This window comes from Folsomia candida, unplaced genomic scaffold (genome assembly GCF_002217175.1).
Source record: "Folsomia candida strain VU population unplaced genomic scaffold, ASM221717v1 Fcan01_Sc001, whole genome shotgun sequence".
Lineage (NCBI taxonomy): Eukaryota > Metazoa > Arthropoda > Collembola > Entomobryomorpha > Isotomidae > Folsomia > Folsomia candida.
This window is the reverse complement of record NW_019091193.1, coordinates 21,938,521-21,958,082: the sequence shown is the minus strand read 5'-3', so window position 1 is coordinate 21,958,082 and position 19,562 is coordinate 21,938,521. Positions and strand designations below refer to the sequence as shown.

Sequence of the window (19,562 nt, the reverse complement as noted above, 5' to 3'; positions counted from 1 at the left end):
GTTGGTGAATGTGGAGGGATTGTAAATCTTTGGGATGTTTTGCGCAGACGTTGATACGTCGAAAGTTGCAGGAATTAATATTACTATTAAGAACTGAATTTCGTATACTGTCACAAAGTTGTGTTGTGCAGAGTTTTATTTTTACATTTAAAACCTAATTTCAATGCGGAACTAATCCTCTCGCATAATTGAAGAGGATTGCAGAATAAAATCTTGGATTGAATCGATTGTCATTATTGGTCTACGCAGGCTGCTTTACTGCTTGCAAAAGAGAACTCCTTTTTGGTTGATTCTCTCTCTCTGACCATTCATTACGCGTAATTTTTTCTGCTAGTGCTGAATAAATGAGATGGAGAGATGGTTGCGTGGTTGGGCAAGAAAGAAGAATAATACGACACTCGTTATGACTCACGGTTGAGTTGATTAGTTGATACTGCGTTGCAGTTGGTTTTTAAATGTGGATTCTTCGAAGGGAGATGAATTGGACATTTATTTTAATTCTCAAGAGAAAATGTATGTAACGTGCGACTAGTCGTATTGCTGCCCAATGCGTCTGATGCTATTGGTACATATAGTTGCACATTTGTGTATGCATTTAATTTTGTATATGTACCTACATAGATTAGAGAGGTTTTATTCCATCAGTTGAAGATGAAAAGTGAGAGAGATGAAATTAGGATGATATGTCAAAGAAGTTCAAAAAGTGTGATACTGATCTGATCCATGATCAATAATGTTGTTTGCATTTTTTATATGTGTATGACCGTCTTTCCTCCCTGGGGCGGGATTGATGGGAGAAATTTTTTAAACATGGGTTTGAATAAGCAACTTTTTGATGTGTTCAAAGGTTATGAGAACTAATTTATCCATGTTTCTTTTTCTCAGGTATGTCGAGATAGGCTCGGAAGTTCCCCCAGCGGAGGCTTGTCCTCCTCGGGAAGTCTGAGCAATTTGTGCCAGAGTGGGAGCGGAAATGGAAACCAGACAGCGGCCGACAACCATTACAAAGCTGTCGTTCGTGCCCTTGTAGCCGAAACGCTTGAGCTGTCCACCTTTCTCGAGAAAGTGGCGCAGGGAACGCACGAGTTGAGGGCACCTCGCTCTTCGAGCAGAAGTTCTGGGGGCAGCAACAGTGACGGCGGTTCCGGAGAAAGCCTGGAAGGTCTCCATTTCACTGTTTGGGTAAGTGACACTGCCATTTTAAAAATATATGAACATACTGCTGTGCCTGGGCAATAGTGCTTGTACTGATTTATCTAATTGAATCCATTTCATTTAATGAGAGACAAAGGAAAGCCGGTAGTCATTGCAGTGACGCTCACTTGACTTATTCCTTTGCTCACTGCGGCAAGTTATTGGTTGTCGGTGTCAGGATATCGTTTTGACACGAGACGAATTTCGTATTATTCAAATGTCGCTTTAGGGCCTGCATCAATTTGTGGTAGCGGTTATATTAGCACAATGTTAGCTTAATGTATTGCAACAGGATATTGTTGTAAACACACACACATGATGTGTTTCAACTCTTAGACTAGTCGCAATTATTTACCGCAGTTTCAATAATTATTGCCAATTTGTGAACGGGACAATTTCAGATAGTAATATTTCTTTGAAATATTTTCGAAAGATTGAGGTCAAATTAATCGTTAATGCTCTGCTGGCTAGCTACCACTTTATCAACCTCGTCTCATCTCAATAACGACGACAGCAATAATTATCTTAAATTACAAATTGCAATTTGAATCTCAGTCAGGAGGTAAGTAGTTGCAAGTAGTCAATGAATAAGCACGCAAGAAAAGCAGTAATAATGATTAATATCGTGATTAATCCCACTCTATGTGCATAGGCGTTTCCTCCTTTCTTGCACATTGTACAAAGTCGGACGTGGTGTGTCCCGTCGATCTTTTATCCGATTGTCAATTAAACCTCTTGATATAATATTCATTCATTTATTCACATAGCTCATTCTTCTTCTTCTTCTACTTATGTAGGGAAAGCCAAAGATTTGGTCCAATAAACAAATCCGTCGTGATATAGACCAATTTTTGAATAATGGACGCGGCGTACATGTGCATGTGGTTCGTAAGAGATACCAGAACCAGAGTGCTAGATACTTCATGGCGATTATCTGTTTGATAAATGATGCTTCATTTTTGGACAGCTCCTCAACTTCCTTGTTTTTACATGTGTAGTAGATGTTGTAAGATGAGATCTTGTATGTGCATACTTCACCAAAGTAAATCTGCTAATATGGGTTTATTTCATTGAACAAACAAATTACTGACTAATAATTTTGTGTAGCATTTACCATTCGATATCTACGAGACCTGCTGCAACTATTGTTGTCAATACATATGTATACATGCTACAGTACATGTTGATTTCTAATTTGTTACTGCGTTACATACATTGCATTGTTGATGCGTATGATTGGAATTTCCTTAAAATCCGCACATGTACATATTTATTTGTAAGTGTGTGTGTATTATTATTGCTCGGTGCTGGGTGAGAGTGTGAATGTTTGGTAGCTTCGCTGCTTGAGTTTGAGTTAATTAGAATTTATTAGTCGATTACATTAAATTTTGCTGGTTGGAGCTAGTCCAGCCATCGTGCAATCGCAATACGTAAGCGGAACTCAACTCTGTCCTGTGCTATAGAGAAAGATGATGATGTATGATTACAAAGTAGGAAAGGAAAATTGAGATTAAAATGATTAATGGAACCATTTAATTTGCATACAGATCTGTAGAAGCTCGGCAAAGTTGCTAAAGTTGAAATTAAGCTAAAAATTAAAGAGGATGCCTCACGTAAAATTCTACGCGCTTTCTACGTATGATAATCGTCAGAGACTATTAGTCACTCCTATGGAATAATTACTCCTACCAAACATGAGGATAACTTATGCATTGTGAGCGTAATACAAAAAATATGGCGTTGTGTTGGCCACCGTCCAGCCTGTCCATGTTCACATGTGCACATGCATACACTTTTTTGCAACAAACTACAACAGTTTTGAAGCCATTTTGTACGTTTTACAAGGGTTAAGAAAGGAAAACACGTGTGCGTTGAGTGGTTTCAGAAACAAGTGACGCTGACTTCTTTACGCATAAGCAATCGTAACATCAAGCGTCGCATTATTCATTTCACTCGCAGGATCAAAAGACGAGTAACACTTTTAATTCCCTTCTTTCAGTAAATGTGATGGTTCATCGCACTCAGACTCATGTGCAACACCGTGCTAATGGGCATTCCTCGTTTTCCCTTGTCCTTATAATTAGTTTAAAATATATGCATGCATAAGGGTATATATCATAAATTAAATACACATGCAGTAGTAAGTAGATATATTATTCAGTAGTAACGCTGCATATTATTGGAAGAATGTAAAGAATACCTTGTCAAATATTTCAATTTCCATTGCACAACCGGGAATAGATAGATACAAGTGCCAATTTTTAATTTATTAATTAAAGCCATTGCTTTTTTAAAAATATTTGACAGGCTAGTAAAAAATGTTGACTTTTGAGTGAGTGGTACGATCTAGTGTACTAATTCTTGTTAAGATAACGGCGTGATGGATAAGCTTACCCAACTTTCATTTTCACTTAAAACGCATATCTGGCTTGACCACAACAGCGAGTGAGTTGCACATACGGACGACGAATTGGAGTCACAAATCAGTTGGAGATGTTGTATAATTGTTGAAAATATGTAAGTAGGAAATGTGAAAGATATCTGTGTCGGAGACTACATGACAGACAACAGCAGAGGATCGGAATTTGAAGTGATGTGGCTCAAGAAGGACAAGATTAATGATTCCCCATTTGAGGGCAAGGGTCACAGTCATGAATATGATTTCCCTTTTGCAAAACTATATACGTAGTAGCGGAAAATGTATGCTTTGCAAACTGAATTAAATTACGATACAAATACCAGAAATAAAATCTGCATTTATGTATGTTACTTCCCAATCTTGACAAATTTAATTTGTGGTTTTGGCATGATGCTCTTTATTTCGTGTCATCACCCTAAAAATAATAAAGAAATGGTTCTGATGCGGTGGCATAAGGAATGCTTTTTTTTGTGGTCATTTAAGTCCTATAATTTGAAAAGTGAGATTTTTGGTATTTTGCTGCCTGCTCCTTTGTGGCTTAGTTAATGGTGTGAGCGTATTTTAATGGGGTAGACCACAAAAAGCTTTTGTACGACTATTGTCAATCTGTAAAAGGAAGTCGCTGTGGTGGTTGTTTTCATTTACTTGAGATGATCCTGAGTTTAAAATGAAATTTTTGCCTAAAGCTAGGAAGTAATATGTTATTAATTGCGCGTTGCACACATCACGTATGGCTAAGCACGTATGCTATTTATATGTAGCTCTATATAGGAGCTATTTTGCTTCATTTTTCTAAACTTAATGCATTTCTTGGCTAAATTTCAGGCGAGATTGTGGGTCCAAGTAATCCGAGATTTGCGGAACGGTGTGAAGCTAAAGAAGGTGGATTCCTTCGACTCGAGCGGTCGTGGCTGCCCTCCGATAGAATATGAACTCACGCCCTATGAAATCCTCATGGATGACATTCGATCTCGTCGATACAAATTGAAGCAGGTAATGGTGGATGGGTCGCTACCTCAGAGGGTGAAGCGGGATGCACACGAACTCATCCTCGAGTTCATCCGGGGACGACCTCCTCTCAGAAAGGTAAGCAGTTATCACATTCCTTCATACACTTACCCACACGCATAACGCATGTGGGTTCTTGTTGGTGGTCCAATATCTCATCGTCCTAATAAGACAGAACTGAGGCAGAGGAGTCCGTAGAACTGGTTGTCCAGTTTGTTGGACACCCAGAGACGACGATGCTGCTGCTGCCCCTTCATCCATCCAGGTGGTCCTCTCCTTATTGGTGAGGTAACACGTTGTAAATAATCCACGGCTAGCTAGCTCAGCCCAAAGATTACGAGAGATGAATGGATTACTCGTGTTTAGATGAACATCACTCGACTCACCACTTTTGTTTTATCTTTGGTTTACGATTTGTAAACGCTAAGGCTGGATGGATGGATGGATGGATGGAGAATGGCCCATTGTTGCTGCGTCGAAAGTGAAGGCAGGGAATGGTAATAATGGACCATTTCATTTTATGGCACTAGTAGACGTCAAAAAAGATTTGTATCGAAAAAAAATTCTAGAACGCTTTAAGTGGATTATTGACTTTGGTTTGGAATTCCACTTATCAAAACTAATTGCTTAGTCGATGGGGAGGTCGGCAGATTCATTTTCATATTAACATAAAGGAGAAGAGGAAAACACATATACGGACGATCGACAGGTCTGTTTCTGTTTATCCCGATTCGCGTTTGCATAATGCGTAAGGAAATGTGTTTAATATATGGTTTGTGAACTATCACTTGGTTTTTGAAATATTTGTATGATTTTTATAACATGTTACAAATTACGATTGATAGATAATGCTGGGACAATTGACAATAAAGGAAATGGTTAGTTTCGCTTCGAGCTAAGAACGTCAAGTTGAAATTGACAATGATTTCATTGTCTTAGCAAAACAAAGTCACTAAACTGAGGTGAAGCTGTGTTTTTTACACTTCCGTATCCGTGAACTATGCTGCACAAAATGCAATGGTTAAAGATCTAGAGTGGTAGTACATACATGTTCATAGTGTCCTTTGTTGTATTACCGGTTGCTCTTTGTTCCAATGAAGTAATTCGTTTGTATTCTATTTCAAGGATTCTTATTCAATTCATTTGTCTTAACTCGGTACGACTTTTGGCAAGAACTCAACAACGTTGTTGATATAAATTTGCCGCAGTGCACTGTCGTCGTTTTTGGATCAAATTGTAAATGACAGAACAACTGGGTGGTCTCGATTTTGCTATACCAATTTAAATACACTGCCGTATATTGACATTTATTGAACACAATTCCTATAATTCATGTATATTTATGTCTTTTCTACAACATTGACGAAGTCCCTTAAGGGCTATTTTTAACAATATTTTCTCCCTTGAAGCATTATTCTTAAGTGGTGTTTATGCTTCACGTCACCGTCACGTCCTCCTCCAAATCCGATTTTTTGATTGGTTAAAATTTTTAATTGTCGTAGTGATAATTTCGATCAGCCAATCAAAAAATCGGATTTGGAGGAGGACGTGACGGTGACGTGAAGCATAAACGCACCTTTAGTGAGGCAAATACCTGACAACGAAAAAAATTTGCTAAGTATGCATTTACCCCACCCAAAAAAAGTGACATAAGTCGATTTCTCAGCCATTTCTCAACCGATTTTGATGAAATTTTGCACAGATCATTGTTAGGTAATTTAGAAAAGATGTGCTAGTCGACTTGGCGAATTTTTGATTTTTACCCAAGTTATGTGCCAAAATGTGCAAAAATTTTCCTCTGAAAACATATTTATTTTTATGACTCATAAGTGGTGTATCCCAGCATGCTCGCTTATTGAAAATATTTTAGTCAAAGTCATTCCGGACATTTTAAGCGCAAAATGACCTAAATCGGTTGAGAAATAAGGGCGTTATTCAAGTTTGAAAATCAAAAATTTAATAAAAATATTCAAGGTGCCGATAATAACGGCGGTTGTGCAGTAAAAATAATGTCTTTGACAACCAAATTACAAGTTTTAAATAAACAAGGCCCCAAAAAATGGGAAATCTTAGTGAGTCAGCACAATCACAGTTAATAAATAAAATTAGATTGAATAACTTTTGCATCACCGCTCTCGGGATAATTTTTACTGGGTCCACTGTAAATTTAGTTTTGCATACGCATGAACTCTTGCATTCATTAAATTAATTGAGATTACAAGATGACGTTTTTACTATTGAACGAGAAGTTGAATAAATTAATCGATATGAAATATAATTGTGAACTGCGAATTTTAAATTTAGAAAGATTTGAAAATCTACAATTTCGATATATAAATTTAGATATCCTATTAATTCCTATTCAGATGAAATCTCCAGACCCTTTGAGGGGGGGGGGCAATTATTCTAAATGATTAATTAATGCTTCCAGGAAAAATTATACCGAGAGCGGTGATGAAAAAATTATTCAATCTAATTTTATTTATTAACTGTGATTGCACTGACTCACTAAGATTTCCCATTTTTTGGGGCCTTGTTTAGTTTTTACTTTCATTTTTAGTGTGCCTGAAAGCAAGTATTTGTTGCCTGGTCATTATAAACGTTCACCAAATCTCATATTTTTGTGCAAAAGTAAAATCAAGTGAAAAGTTGGAAGGCTGCCATTGAAGATGAAAGACAAGTAATTTATATACGCGAATTTGGTGAAAGATTGACCAAGGCATCCCAGTAATCCGTGTACATATGCATTACAGAAGATGCAAATGGGCCATTCATTAATTTTATTGAGGTAGCGTAGTAGTTTTGTTGTAGTTACAACAGCTTATGTAGAAATTGCACCAGAGAGAAAAATATGCTGAAAATTGGCACTCACCAATAACTAGTTAGTCCCTCTGCTAAACTAAATACGCGTGCATATGCACTAAATTCAAGTCAATCTCAGTGTAGAGATAATAAAAGTTCTTTTATATGTATAAATTAACATATAATGGCAACACAGACATATCAACTTGCCCTTAGTTAAAAGTGAAATTAAATTCACGAGAATAATTGAAAATTGACGTGTGTAACTGATACGACAATACGATGAACCCTGATTGAAATCCACTTCTTCACTCTTACTTTTCAGTAAACAAAAGTATCATCATTGCTCTTGGTTCATGTGGTTGATGAATGGCGAAAAAGTTGTAAATTGTTTGAAAGGTGGAAATGGAATGTCAGAGTAGTGATTGATTTTTGTGTTTTGTAATGAAAGGAAGGAAATCAGACTTATCTTTCAAATGCCGATTGTTAATCAATATGAATAAGTTGATGCAAGATGGCAGAGACAGCAGCGTGAGTTACACTATTCCGAATTCGGGTCAAATGTCAAATGTCAAGAGCACTCGCACTGTTTATTCAAAGAATGGAATTGGCTGCATGCACTGCTTGGTATGCAAGTTTCCCTTTTTGCTCGTATGGCAGTTTGCGGAATTGATTTGTCTTTCTCACCACAAGTCGTCTAGGTTGAGACTGACACATTTATCATCTGGTCATCACCAGTTTGGTGTATATGCACATGCTGCAACGGGGCTATTATGTTACTTGGTCGTAATTCATTGATAAGTGATGAGACAGGGATGAAAGTGAGTCTTGAGAAATTACGCGACGCATATCGACATTGCGACTCGATTGTCAATCAACTGACATTAATTGTGATGAGGCCACTTGTTCGCAATATGCCAAAATCAGCGGAATGGAAATGGAGATGAATGTATATTAAGACAGGAGAAGTAAACGATTCACTTCATTATTCTACGATGGGGAAAGTTTATTGAAAAGTATGCATATTACATATTTGTGTGTTGTCTTAAACGAGGAACAGTTTAAGCCATTTATTTTCATGACATCCAAGCACGGTCAATGAACATATTCAAAATGGATACAACAATAAAATATCATGTTCTGCTCATAATATGTTTGTTTCTCGCAAGTAATTGACCGTAAAAAAAACTGGTAAGCCTCTCGACAACTGTTAATTTTAAAAGGTCCGTTACATAGGACAAAAAGATGAAAAGGTCATAAAAGTCATAAAGTAGCAAAATAAAAACCAAGACGAGCGTAACTTAAGGAGGAAAATTTCAATTTTATTTGCAATTTCAATTCAATTTAATGTTGATGGACTTTTTCTGAAATTCTTTCCCTGCTATATATCAATTTGTATACGTTCAGGAAAACATAAACAGGTTTGTTTTTATTGCTAAGCACAGTGAGCGATATTATTGCTTTAGCTGGGTTTGTGATGTTCAACTTTGATCAATTTCAGTCAGTGAACAGCTACTTAAGAAACTACTCTAGTTTCTGGTTGGTCGTTTGAAGAATTATTTTACATCTGTTTCTGATCTAATCATATCATCATTAAATCATCGCCAACTTAGTCTATGTAGTGCATGCAAGAATTCTACAGGAGTCGGTCCTTCCAAATGGTTGGTTGTGTATCCCTCTAATTAAGCTAAATATTAACTTCTGGCATTTCTTGCTTTGTGAGTAACCTATAACCGTCAGACGCAAGGCGGATCTTGTAAATGTTCAATTTTACATTCAATTGACATATAAATTATTTATTTTTTGCTGAATACTGAATATCTAAGAAACTTATTATTTATTACTATTTACGAGAAACTCTTGCCCATTTTTGATGACCTTCAACCTTCTTTCTGTAATTAGTGAGGGTTGCGAAATTATCTGCAAAAAGTGCATTTGACAATATGCCACAAGCATTACTGCACAATGAGATGCACCCATGTAAGTATTTATGTAGGTAAATATATGGTGCAAGGAAATTGTCATATGTATGCATCACGTCAGCAGCCCTAATTGTTTAACAGACATATTATTACATATAATCATTGATTAGATCACGTCCCATTGGATTCCATCACATAAAAATGCATTGACCTGTAATAATGGTTTTCTCAAGAAAATTTGTCTCTTGGCCTGATGGAATTTTTTGAAAATTGTAACGCATATTAGGATTTTTAGTAATCCTGCAATCTGCAGACAGATCTTCACGAAAAATGACAATTTTATATAATGTTTCATGCTTGGTATGAATCAATTCAGTTGGCTTAAAGAAGTTTTGATCTGAAGAATGTGAGTTTTATTCTGCTTCAAACAATGCAAGTTTTCGAGAAAATCATTAATTACTAGTACATAGGTACATGGAGCAAGTAGTAAATAGGAGTCGATTAGGAGAATGCTTGCCAATGTTGGTCAGTGCCTCTACATATATTCCAAGTTTGATTGGTGTGCGAATTCATTTGAAAGCTCAAGTGAAAAGTAATCAAGTGGCCTTTGACTTTATTGTTAAAAGTTTGTGATTAGCCGAAATTGGATCTTGCACCGCTCGAACTAATTTACTTTTTGGACTGCAAGTAATTAAACTCTGCAGTAGATTGATAAGGCCCATTGTTTGAAACTGACCGGCTTAGTTGTGGATGGATTCATTGTTTTATTTTAGCCGACTACGTGATGGTGATTAATCCTTTTATTATTCATGATCGATTAAAATGGTCTATTAAGCGATTTTATATTTAGAAGTTTCTCTTAACCATAATCGAATTTAAATTTAGATTCCGAGTCTGGTTATGGAGTGTGCATGTTGTGCGTACATGTTCCGTGGAATGGACGAATCGTTGGTCTTGGTTAATGAGTCCCTTTCATCATTCAAGTTTGACTATTTTTAGAACGGGTACACTTTTGGGCATGGCTAATGATCTTTGTGTGAAAAAAAGAGTTAGAATTTCCTTCCGGTCTCACTTGTAGGTTTCTCCACGATCATTATGCATTCAAATAAGTAACATGATACTTGCAAATTAAAGTTGACAAGTGGAAAGTAAAGAAGGTGCATTGACCAAGCCTGGCAATGTGGATACATTGCGCTCATGTGGATACATAGTCGTACAATATTTGAAGAAAATCTATGGATAGTTTAATTGCTAAAAGTATTTCAATAATGAATTTTTAACGAGCGATGGGTTCAGTATAATCAAGAAGAACGAGAAATACGGGAGTTAAACTAAGTTCCATCAATTCGGCCCACATTTCATGCTTCAAATCAACTCGACTGAATTAGTAATTGCGCTGTCATTATTTTATTGATGTCCTTATTTGGAGAGAAGGAAATAATGACTGAATAAAAGGAAATATAAGTAAAATAATCACAGGTGCTAACAACGCCTTGGTTCCCATTGTACATATGCATGCATACTGTTGATAAGTTTCAGGACTTATAAAATTCTACCGTCTCATGATGCAATTCAGTTATTGAGGGATTGTATGTAGATTCGTTGGATTAGTCCAATAATGTTTACATGATTTAATAAAGATTGAGAGATACAAAACTATTAAATCCATAAATTATTACAGGGAACCCACTCCTATGTATTCATTAAGTTCGTTTAAACATAAATGCACGAATTTTAGAGAATCTTTAAGTTATTGGAAGATTGAAACTCCTAGAAATTATTATAAAAACAATTTATTTTTTAAGCCAAATAATTTATAGCAAACTAAAAGCGTTGAGTTGCAAATATATGTACATACACATATGAATGTATGTACTTATGTACATGCAGTTTATTTTTACAAATTGGACCCATATGGGGTATAATCATCCATATACGTATAAATGGAAATGGAATCGGTCACGATATCGTCTTTTTTGAAATTCCTAATTACAATCATGTTCAAAAGTTTGTCCCGGTGATGTAATTCAGACAGAGTATGAGTCTGTAGTTTGATTTCCATTTTTGAAATGCATAATTGGAGACTCCAAAGTTGATATAATTGAATTTTTGATTATCAAAGTGCGACGTTAGTTGCTATATTTAGCTTACCTTCATAATCAAAGAAAAGATATAATTGGCTAGCCTATTATTTTGTAGATGAAATTAATGCCAAAATGTCACATACTTACATTTTCTACCCATCTCCCGCGTAGATATTTTTGCTTGTTAATGCAAAATCCATTTTTTGTGGAAACGGGAAAGGTTCATCAATCTCATATAGTTGAATGATCTACGAGCGAAGATTTTGGGATAAATTGGACAGCCTCCGTTTCAATCCGTATTCGCATGTTATCTCAAATATTAGTTACGACAGCGGTGTGCTTTATATTCATTGTGTTGTAGTTGGAGTCAATTTCATCAAATTCGATTCGTTTGGTTTTTTGTGACCAAGTAAATTGAAAACTGACAATCCAAATCATAGCAGTAAAACGTTCTCAAGTCCTGTGTACAATTCGTAGAGTAGGTAGGGATGTGCTGTATAAAGTAAAAACCCATGTGACCGACATCGGTCCGCTATATTTTCCAATTGGTGAACGTGATCTTGAGAAATTGGAATTTTTCTCCAATACTATAGTCATTTGAATAATTGAGAAATGCAGATCTTACATATTGCATGTCTTCCACATCTTAAACAAAAGGGATGCAATTGAGCATCACTTTTAAACTCAATTTGGATGGAAATTGCGTGAGGATCAGGTTATACTATTTTATGTTTTGCTGAGTCCATATGCCTCTCGCCGTTTTGAATTAGCACGCGATGTTCTGTTTTACATTTCAAATTGTCTGAGAAATTTTGAGAGACCAATTAACCTTGCCTGCATAATAATAATAATGTGGTTTATACTAAATTGTTTGTATTTTAATTTCAGGCTGCAGATCGTGTCTTAGCCCCACCTCCAGAGAAACTCCTCCCACCAATCGAAGCCCTTATGGAAAGCATACGAACCCAAAATCCTCAAAATCTCAGACCTACCAAAACTATTGTGAGAAGTTCCGTTCGAAAAGGTATGATGACGAATTGATTGTTGTCCACTTGTGCTTGTGCTTCACATTTCATTACATACGTATGTACATATGCCACCGCTGTATCATATGCCTTGTCGTTAAATTTGTCATCATCAAAATTCAAAAACAAAATGCTAAGAATATATTTTGTACAAACTGTTGCTAAACTGTTTTAAATATTGCTTATTTGTTGTGGAACTAATAGTAAATATCTATTCAAGTACAACTTTACAAGTATGACAGCGGACCCAAAAGAGTAGTCCTGAGACGACGAGGCCAAATGAGACAAGCAAGATTATGAAGCAACAAAGAAATGCGAAGAATTTGATCTATTGATCGTTTAATTTTGCAAATTGACTAGTGCAGGGGCAAAAAGTGTTGTTCAGCGGTATGTTTCTCACCGGTTCTTCGACAATTAAATAGCTGCATTTGGTCACGCGTAGTTGACATAATGTACTCATGATAAAAACTGCGAAGAACCGAGCTAATCAGGTATATACAAATCGTATAATACAATCCATCGTCGTGGCTGGTTTCGTTTAAAGGGTCTCGTGGAAAAATATATGTTGTGGTAATGTAGCCCAACAGGTTATGCTCACTAATAAAGTTGGAAACAATTTATGAGGAAACGATAGTCCAGACAGACTCCGATCGTGCACACTAGATTTTTTTTGTTAAGAATCTACTCTATTGGATCCATTTTTAAACAGTAAGTCTTAAATTTCGTCTTATAATCCGACTTGAATGTTATTGATTTAGTTTCAAATGTGTTCGTTAAATAAATGCATGCAAAATTTGTATTACAAATCTCAACAAAATACTATGAGGTGTCATAATACACAGAGGTAAATGGTCCAAGTGTGTAACACATAATATTAATGTCCATTCTGCAATGATCATGCATTGCTCTCATCCGTCGTAGATAATAAGATTTGGCGAAACGGGACAAGGAATTACATTGCCGAGTTGTGTTAGGTTAATAATGATATACAGACTGCTGTGCAATACAGTGAACTGTTTTGTTAATTAAGACGTACATTTTTATGCATTGAATGTCACAATTCAAAAGATTTAGGGTTCTACACTAATTAAGTGCTGAACTAATGACCGTTACGGCATTTATTGGTTTTTGCTTTCAAGTTTGAAGTAAATGTTTCGTGGCCGGATAAGAAGCACGCAGTCAGTCATGTGCCGATTCAAAAGAAAATTAGTCAAGTGCCAACAAAAAGATGAAGGTATAAGCTTGCAATTGTTGGGAAAAGAAAGGATGCCAATTAACAAATCTTTTTCAGAGAGGATGAACGAGTGACAAATAGGTCCGATTTAGAGTTTTACTGTTATTCCAATCTTGTCATTGTTTTTGAATTCGGATGAAATGTCGATTCATCAAGTGGCTCAAAGTGTTGACTAGATTAATATTTATGTAGGCTATCAGTCCATAAATATTACTAGCATAATTTTGTAACTGTGCTGATAATAATTAATCCGTCAACAAAACATATCCTCTCGCGAATGGACGTGATTTCCGGTTTATTGGGAGTCGAATGTTATTAACTTCAATTCTTCCACCCACAAAAAATATTCAGAGTCCGTTAAGCGTTAAATTATAAATTGAGCAATTTGCTTATAAAAAGTTTGATGACACCACCGTCAACCGGCAATCTTTCCGCTATTTTTTATACTCTAACCAACAATGATAAATTCCTCATGTTCTTTTTCATTCATTCCACAACCTATTTATGCATTGTACGTATGCGTCAAAACCCGCACGCACGTATGTATCCTGCCGGTACTAGTATCAGTTGTCAAGATTTTGTGTGTGTAAAATATTTTTCGATTTGCCACTTGTTTCACATTTTGAAGCTTGTAGTCGAGTCTCGACGATTTAATTAAAATTGAAGAATTTTGTCAATGTCACCAAATGAAGTGGAGGTTACCTGACAAGAGGAATTTTCGTGCGGTGAGGACAATAAATTCTAATAACCTCAGAAATTCGCAGTGCAACAGGTTTGACGCAAAAAGGCTGAGTTGTGGCTTGTGACGAAGACTTGATCACCTTTTCGTTGTTGTGAAAGCAATTTGTTTTACAAGAAAAACGATATAGAACGACAAATTCCATACGTTAGCTATGTAATCTTAATTTTTGATCCAGTGAAATTTACCCCCAGTTCATATAGTGTTTTATACTATTTTGGCGAATATGAGGTCGGGGTCAGTGTCTTTCTTTCATTATATGAAAGAAAAATTACATTTTATGTACTAAGAGTATTCAAAAGTTCAAATAAATTTAACCCAAAAAAGTATTAATCTTAGATAAGGCAATGTGACAAAATGTTAAAAGAAAATTATGACATACCAGATTCGCTTATTACAAAAAGTAAAAAAATACAGGTGTGCTATTTTTTGTTGTGAAAAAATTAAAATTGGTCTCATCAAAATCGAAACATGATAGATTTTCATCTGCGATTAGTCTAACAATATTTTCAGTGTCCTAAAATAATCGGAATAATGCATATGTACGCACGGAACATTGGCGAAAAACTGCTGCAACAAGCAGTAAGTGAGATAAGCATTATGTATTTTTTGGCGTTGTTTGCCTCATCTAAGGATAATATTATGCAAATTAGTGCTGAGCATGGCTTTATGCAAATATCGGGTGTCAAAATACCTCTAAACGTCAACTCTTTAGTGATGGCTTCATTATTGCTAAAACAAAACATTCATGGACTTGTACAAGGAAAGATGCAATCATCGTCAGTTTATAAGCTGCTTGGTTTATGGGAAGTAAAGTGGGAATGAGTCTTAGGAATGATGCTTATCGGACCTCGTATCAAAGATGCACATTTGAGATGAGAAACTTGTTTTATGGTTTTATCCACCATGCGTGATGCCCATACGCACTCTGACTGAACCCAATGTATTACGCAACTTTGTTAAATACTTTCCTCTCGCTGCAAGCACAGTTTACGGTGCAATAAGTATCTGACAAACTAATTGGCGGAGGTGGGATTCATGTAGTTAAGATGTAAATGAAAGAAAAACAGGATTTATTTTACACAAATTTTTTATATAAATTTCAATAAACTTGAGCCCGAGGAAGAGATTTGATAACGGGAAGTGAAATTAGGTGAGGAAATTTGCATCATTGTAATGGGATTACAATTAGTTGCTTTTTCCTCGAGCCTACGATTTCAACTGAAGTTTGGACAAGTATGTAGGTTCTCAATAGAAATTCACTACAAAGTTATGATAAACTAAGGATAAGTGTAGCAACTAGGAAAGTTTTTATTTTGCAATGTTGCACAATTTACTACGGAGAATTCGCTGTGGCACAATCACAAGCTCAGTTTGAAGGTATGCTGGATAAAACTATATGCGACAATTACTTGCAATTTTTTTATTACACTAACATATCAAACTAATTAAATTTGGTTACCATTGTTCATTCCAACTAATCTAGCTTGTTCGTGACAACTCACAATAAATCAAGGGGTCAATAAATTTTATTTTGTGATAATTAATCTGAAACGAAGAATGTTTACAGATAAGTACCATCAAAACATGATGAAACCCATGAAATGGAACCACAAACTATTAGAAACAAAAAATCCGATAAGTTGACACAAAACGGCGTAACGGCATGTTGGGTTTTCTATGTATGCAGATGAATTATAGTAGAATCATTGGAGATTGTTATTATTTAGAATGTGCAGATACATATGTAGTATTACATTTGTAGTACTCCCGTGTTTGTTGTAAATAACAATATTTATAAGAGCTAAAACCACTACATCGGTGTTTATCCCAGTCTTATGTCTTGAACTTGAAGCAAATAAATTAGTCCTTCCTACCCACTTTCCCTATAAAATTTGAGCTTATAAGAAATTATTATTTAAGTGCTTTAAGTAACTTTGTAATACGTTTTTTAGTACTATTCAAATTAGTGAACCAACTCATGTTTGGTCGAGTTTTCTTTATGGTTGATGGTTAGGAAGTGACTGATCATGCTTTTGGAAAACGCATATGAGGCAAACAATCCACCCCCATATCTTCTGCTCTTCAAAATTTTAATGGGGATGCAAGGGCGGACACATGATTAATGACTTAATGAAAGGCTGATTCCCATAAAATTGTAATTTCTTGGGCGAATTTAGGTGATTCCAATTGTCAAAGACAAGTCTCAATAGTTGAGTTGGTTTAATTTGTTCAAAGAATACGTAATAAATCGATATTTGATAACGGCTTTATTTTGTGGAATTGAATGTGTTTAGAATTAATTGGATTGGCTTCCACTGAATTATCTAAAACCGTTTGTTTTATGGCTTCGTTCAATGAAGACAAGAAGTTGCGAAGGTAACACGTGCACTATTCTTAATATTCGTAAGAGTACGAATGTACTCTTTCCATTGTTGACTAATACAACTAAATAGTAAGTTTCCTACAACGTTCTTTGGGTTTTCATATAAACAAATAATTATTCGAAATACACGCATTTATGCTAATTAAACTTAACTTTAAAAGTGATTGAATAAATAAATAAATAAAATAATTAATAATAATAAACGTATTTATGTACAAGTACATATGTTTAACAAGGAAAAAGTGTTACAATTTTGGAGACCTGTAAAGATACATGAGTCGTGGCAAAAAATCCTATTTCTGTTTAAAATTTTATTTTTACTGGGTCAACTCTTAATTATTGGACGTGTGTATATTTTTGCATGCAAATTGCAAATACATATATATTCATCCATTCGTATCGTAGGTGAACTCCAACTCTAAACTTTTGTATTCGATCAGAAAAAGCCGGTTAGTGAACCAACATAGGCACATGTACATACATACTTACAAGTACATACATATATCCATAAATATATGACTAGGAAAGTCTAGATGAATCTCGTATAACCACATTGAGCATGTGTGTATCAGGTCAAAGGTCGATTTACCTGTCATGATATGGGCAGGGACCATGGGTTGTGATGTCAGAAATGCTTTACCCAACAACAAACGTGTTTGACACAATTCCTGAGGTGGGCCTTAAATTCATATATTACGCCGCCGTCAAATTATGCTGCCTGGGACTTATGATGTGAGTCAGGAGTGTCACGTATGTATGCAATATCAAAGTCTATCATCATCATCAACGTAACAATAATTATGATTACACAGGAGGTGTCCAAATTAATGTTATTTTGTGCATTTTCATAATTTTATAGCCTTTCGAAAACATGGTTTCCACCTCATTTTCAGATCAGGCGAAATGATAATAGTTAATGGGTCAACAGGTATAAATTTAAAATCACGATGCATTGGATAAATCGTGAGATGGAGTTGCTCTAGTCATGGTCAATTAGTTCACCTGAGTATTGACAGCCTTGGTAAAAACCGTTTGCTACAAGTTTTCGTCACTTCTTGTTATCTTTGCAGTAATCTTCTCTAATCTCCATTTAATGCAAACATATTCTCACCTTCATTGTTAATGGGTTTACGTCTTGGTTCTGCCACTGAAATGCCATTGTTTTAAAAGTGATGTGTGAGATCGCAATAAAATAAAAGTATTTTACATTCTTCTTATGCTAATGCAAATAAAATTGCTTCTGTTACTTCATAGTCATACACTTAATGGGTAGAACAAGTGCCCTGATTGTTGGAAATAATGATAATCCGTCGTTTAAACCGTGCTTCATATGCGCATTTTATGTACATGTGTCCATCTTACTATGGTTCAAGTAAACTTCCTTCATTTTGTACCAGTTGTCAAACAATATCTTTGCTGGTGATGATTGCGAGAGCTATAATTTTTGAATTTATGATGTGTAGTGTATCTGCTCATACACATCGTACACAAATATGTATGATTTTATGCATTGTATATGTATGTAGACAATACACTTTTTAGTTATAATTTCTTTAAGCAAAAAAATCTATATATTGTAGTGCGACCCGGTTCAAAGATCCAAGTGAATGATCTAAGACTCAAGGGACATGCATCGCATTACTATTTGACAGTTTGTTGGTTATATTTAAATATACAAATATTCAAGGACTAATGGAAATGGAATCAAAATTTAAAACAAATGCTAACAAGCTCTAATTGCCTATAATCCAGGTCTATTGTCATTTTTTTTGTGAAGAGCACACTGATTGGTCATCAACACAGACCGACAATTTGTTGAGTTTACATTCATTTAATTGACTCAACTACAGACTGGTTCAGTTGTAATCATTAATTCAAGTGTGTTTCATGTAGCAATTCTTGACACTGCCTAACGCCACATTAATTGTTAGAAAACTGCACTTTTATATAATTCATAAGAGGAGAAACTCGAAAATATCTTCAGTCAGTCAAAAACAATCTGCCAAGTCAATGCAAAAATAAGGGGATTTGTCAGAAGTTTTGATAAACAGCTTGTGCATGACGTTATTTAAAAGATTATAAAAAGTGCTGCAGTTCCCTGTGAGTATGCTTTCGAGAACAATAATGTTTCAGGTATGGATAGGCCACTTCACATTTGAATAATCCATAATTTTTTTAAATTCGAGAGTGTTAATAGGTATTGGTGAACACAAATTGGCAAATATTTGAAATTGAGCTTTGCGTAGAAAAAATTTCTCGAAACAAAGTGTTTTTCATGTAAAAACGAATGAACCACTTGTCACGAGGTAATCGCAGAAGGTGAGAAGTTGATTTATGGTTGCAAGTTAAGAAATACTTTCTGGCTTTGTTTGATTATGATAAATGGATGTGAAATAAGGTGCGGATTTATGTAAATAAGTTTAGATGAATTTTAACTGTCAAATGATTGATATATGCAGTATACATACATACTTAGCAAGCACGGAATTATAGTGTATGATAATCCATAATATATTTGCAAAGGACTACATCGTTTAACCATTGAAATACAAATAAGTACATTTTGCAGTAGTTTTGTAGGCTGTATGCCTGACGTATTTTCATTATACCGTTAAAGTAGGTTTCACGATTTGCAGGGATAGTTTTAGGTATTTCCGTGTCAGTTTTATCGACTTGGGAAGGTTAATTATTTTACGCGTCACTTTCTCGCAATACATTAAATGAAGAATGAGCAGCTTCTTTACTTTCT

The 19,562-nt window shown here is 35.3% G+C and overlaps 1 protein-coding gene across 1 annotated transcript in view; it reads left to right on the top strand.

Annotated features, from left to right (window-relative positions):
• The window catches only part of LOC110842437 (protein spire), a 61,794-nt gene that overhangs the window by 32,297 nt on the left and 9,935 nt on the right, over nucleotides 1-19,562 (top strand). Inside the window, exons 5-7 of the mRNA XM_022088181.2 lie at nucleotides 886-1,182; nucleotides 4,439-4,699; nucleotides 12,318-12,453. Of these exons, the coding sequence (XP_021943873.1) occupies nucleotides 886-1,182; nucleotides 4,439-4,699; nucleotides 12,318-12,453 (694 nt within the window). The remainder of the gene's footprint in view (nucleotides 1-885; nucleotides 1,183-4,438; nucleotides 4,700-12,317; nucleotides 12,454-19,562) is intronic.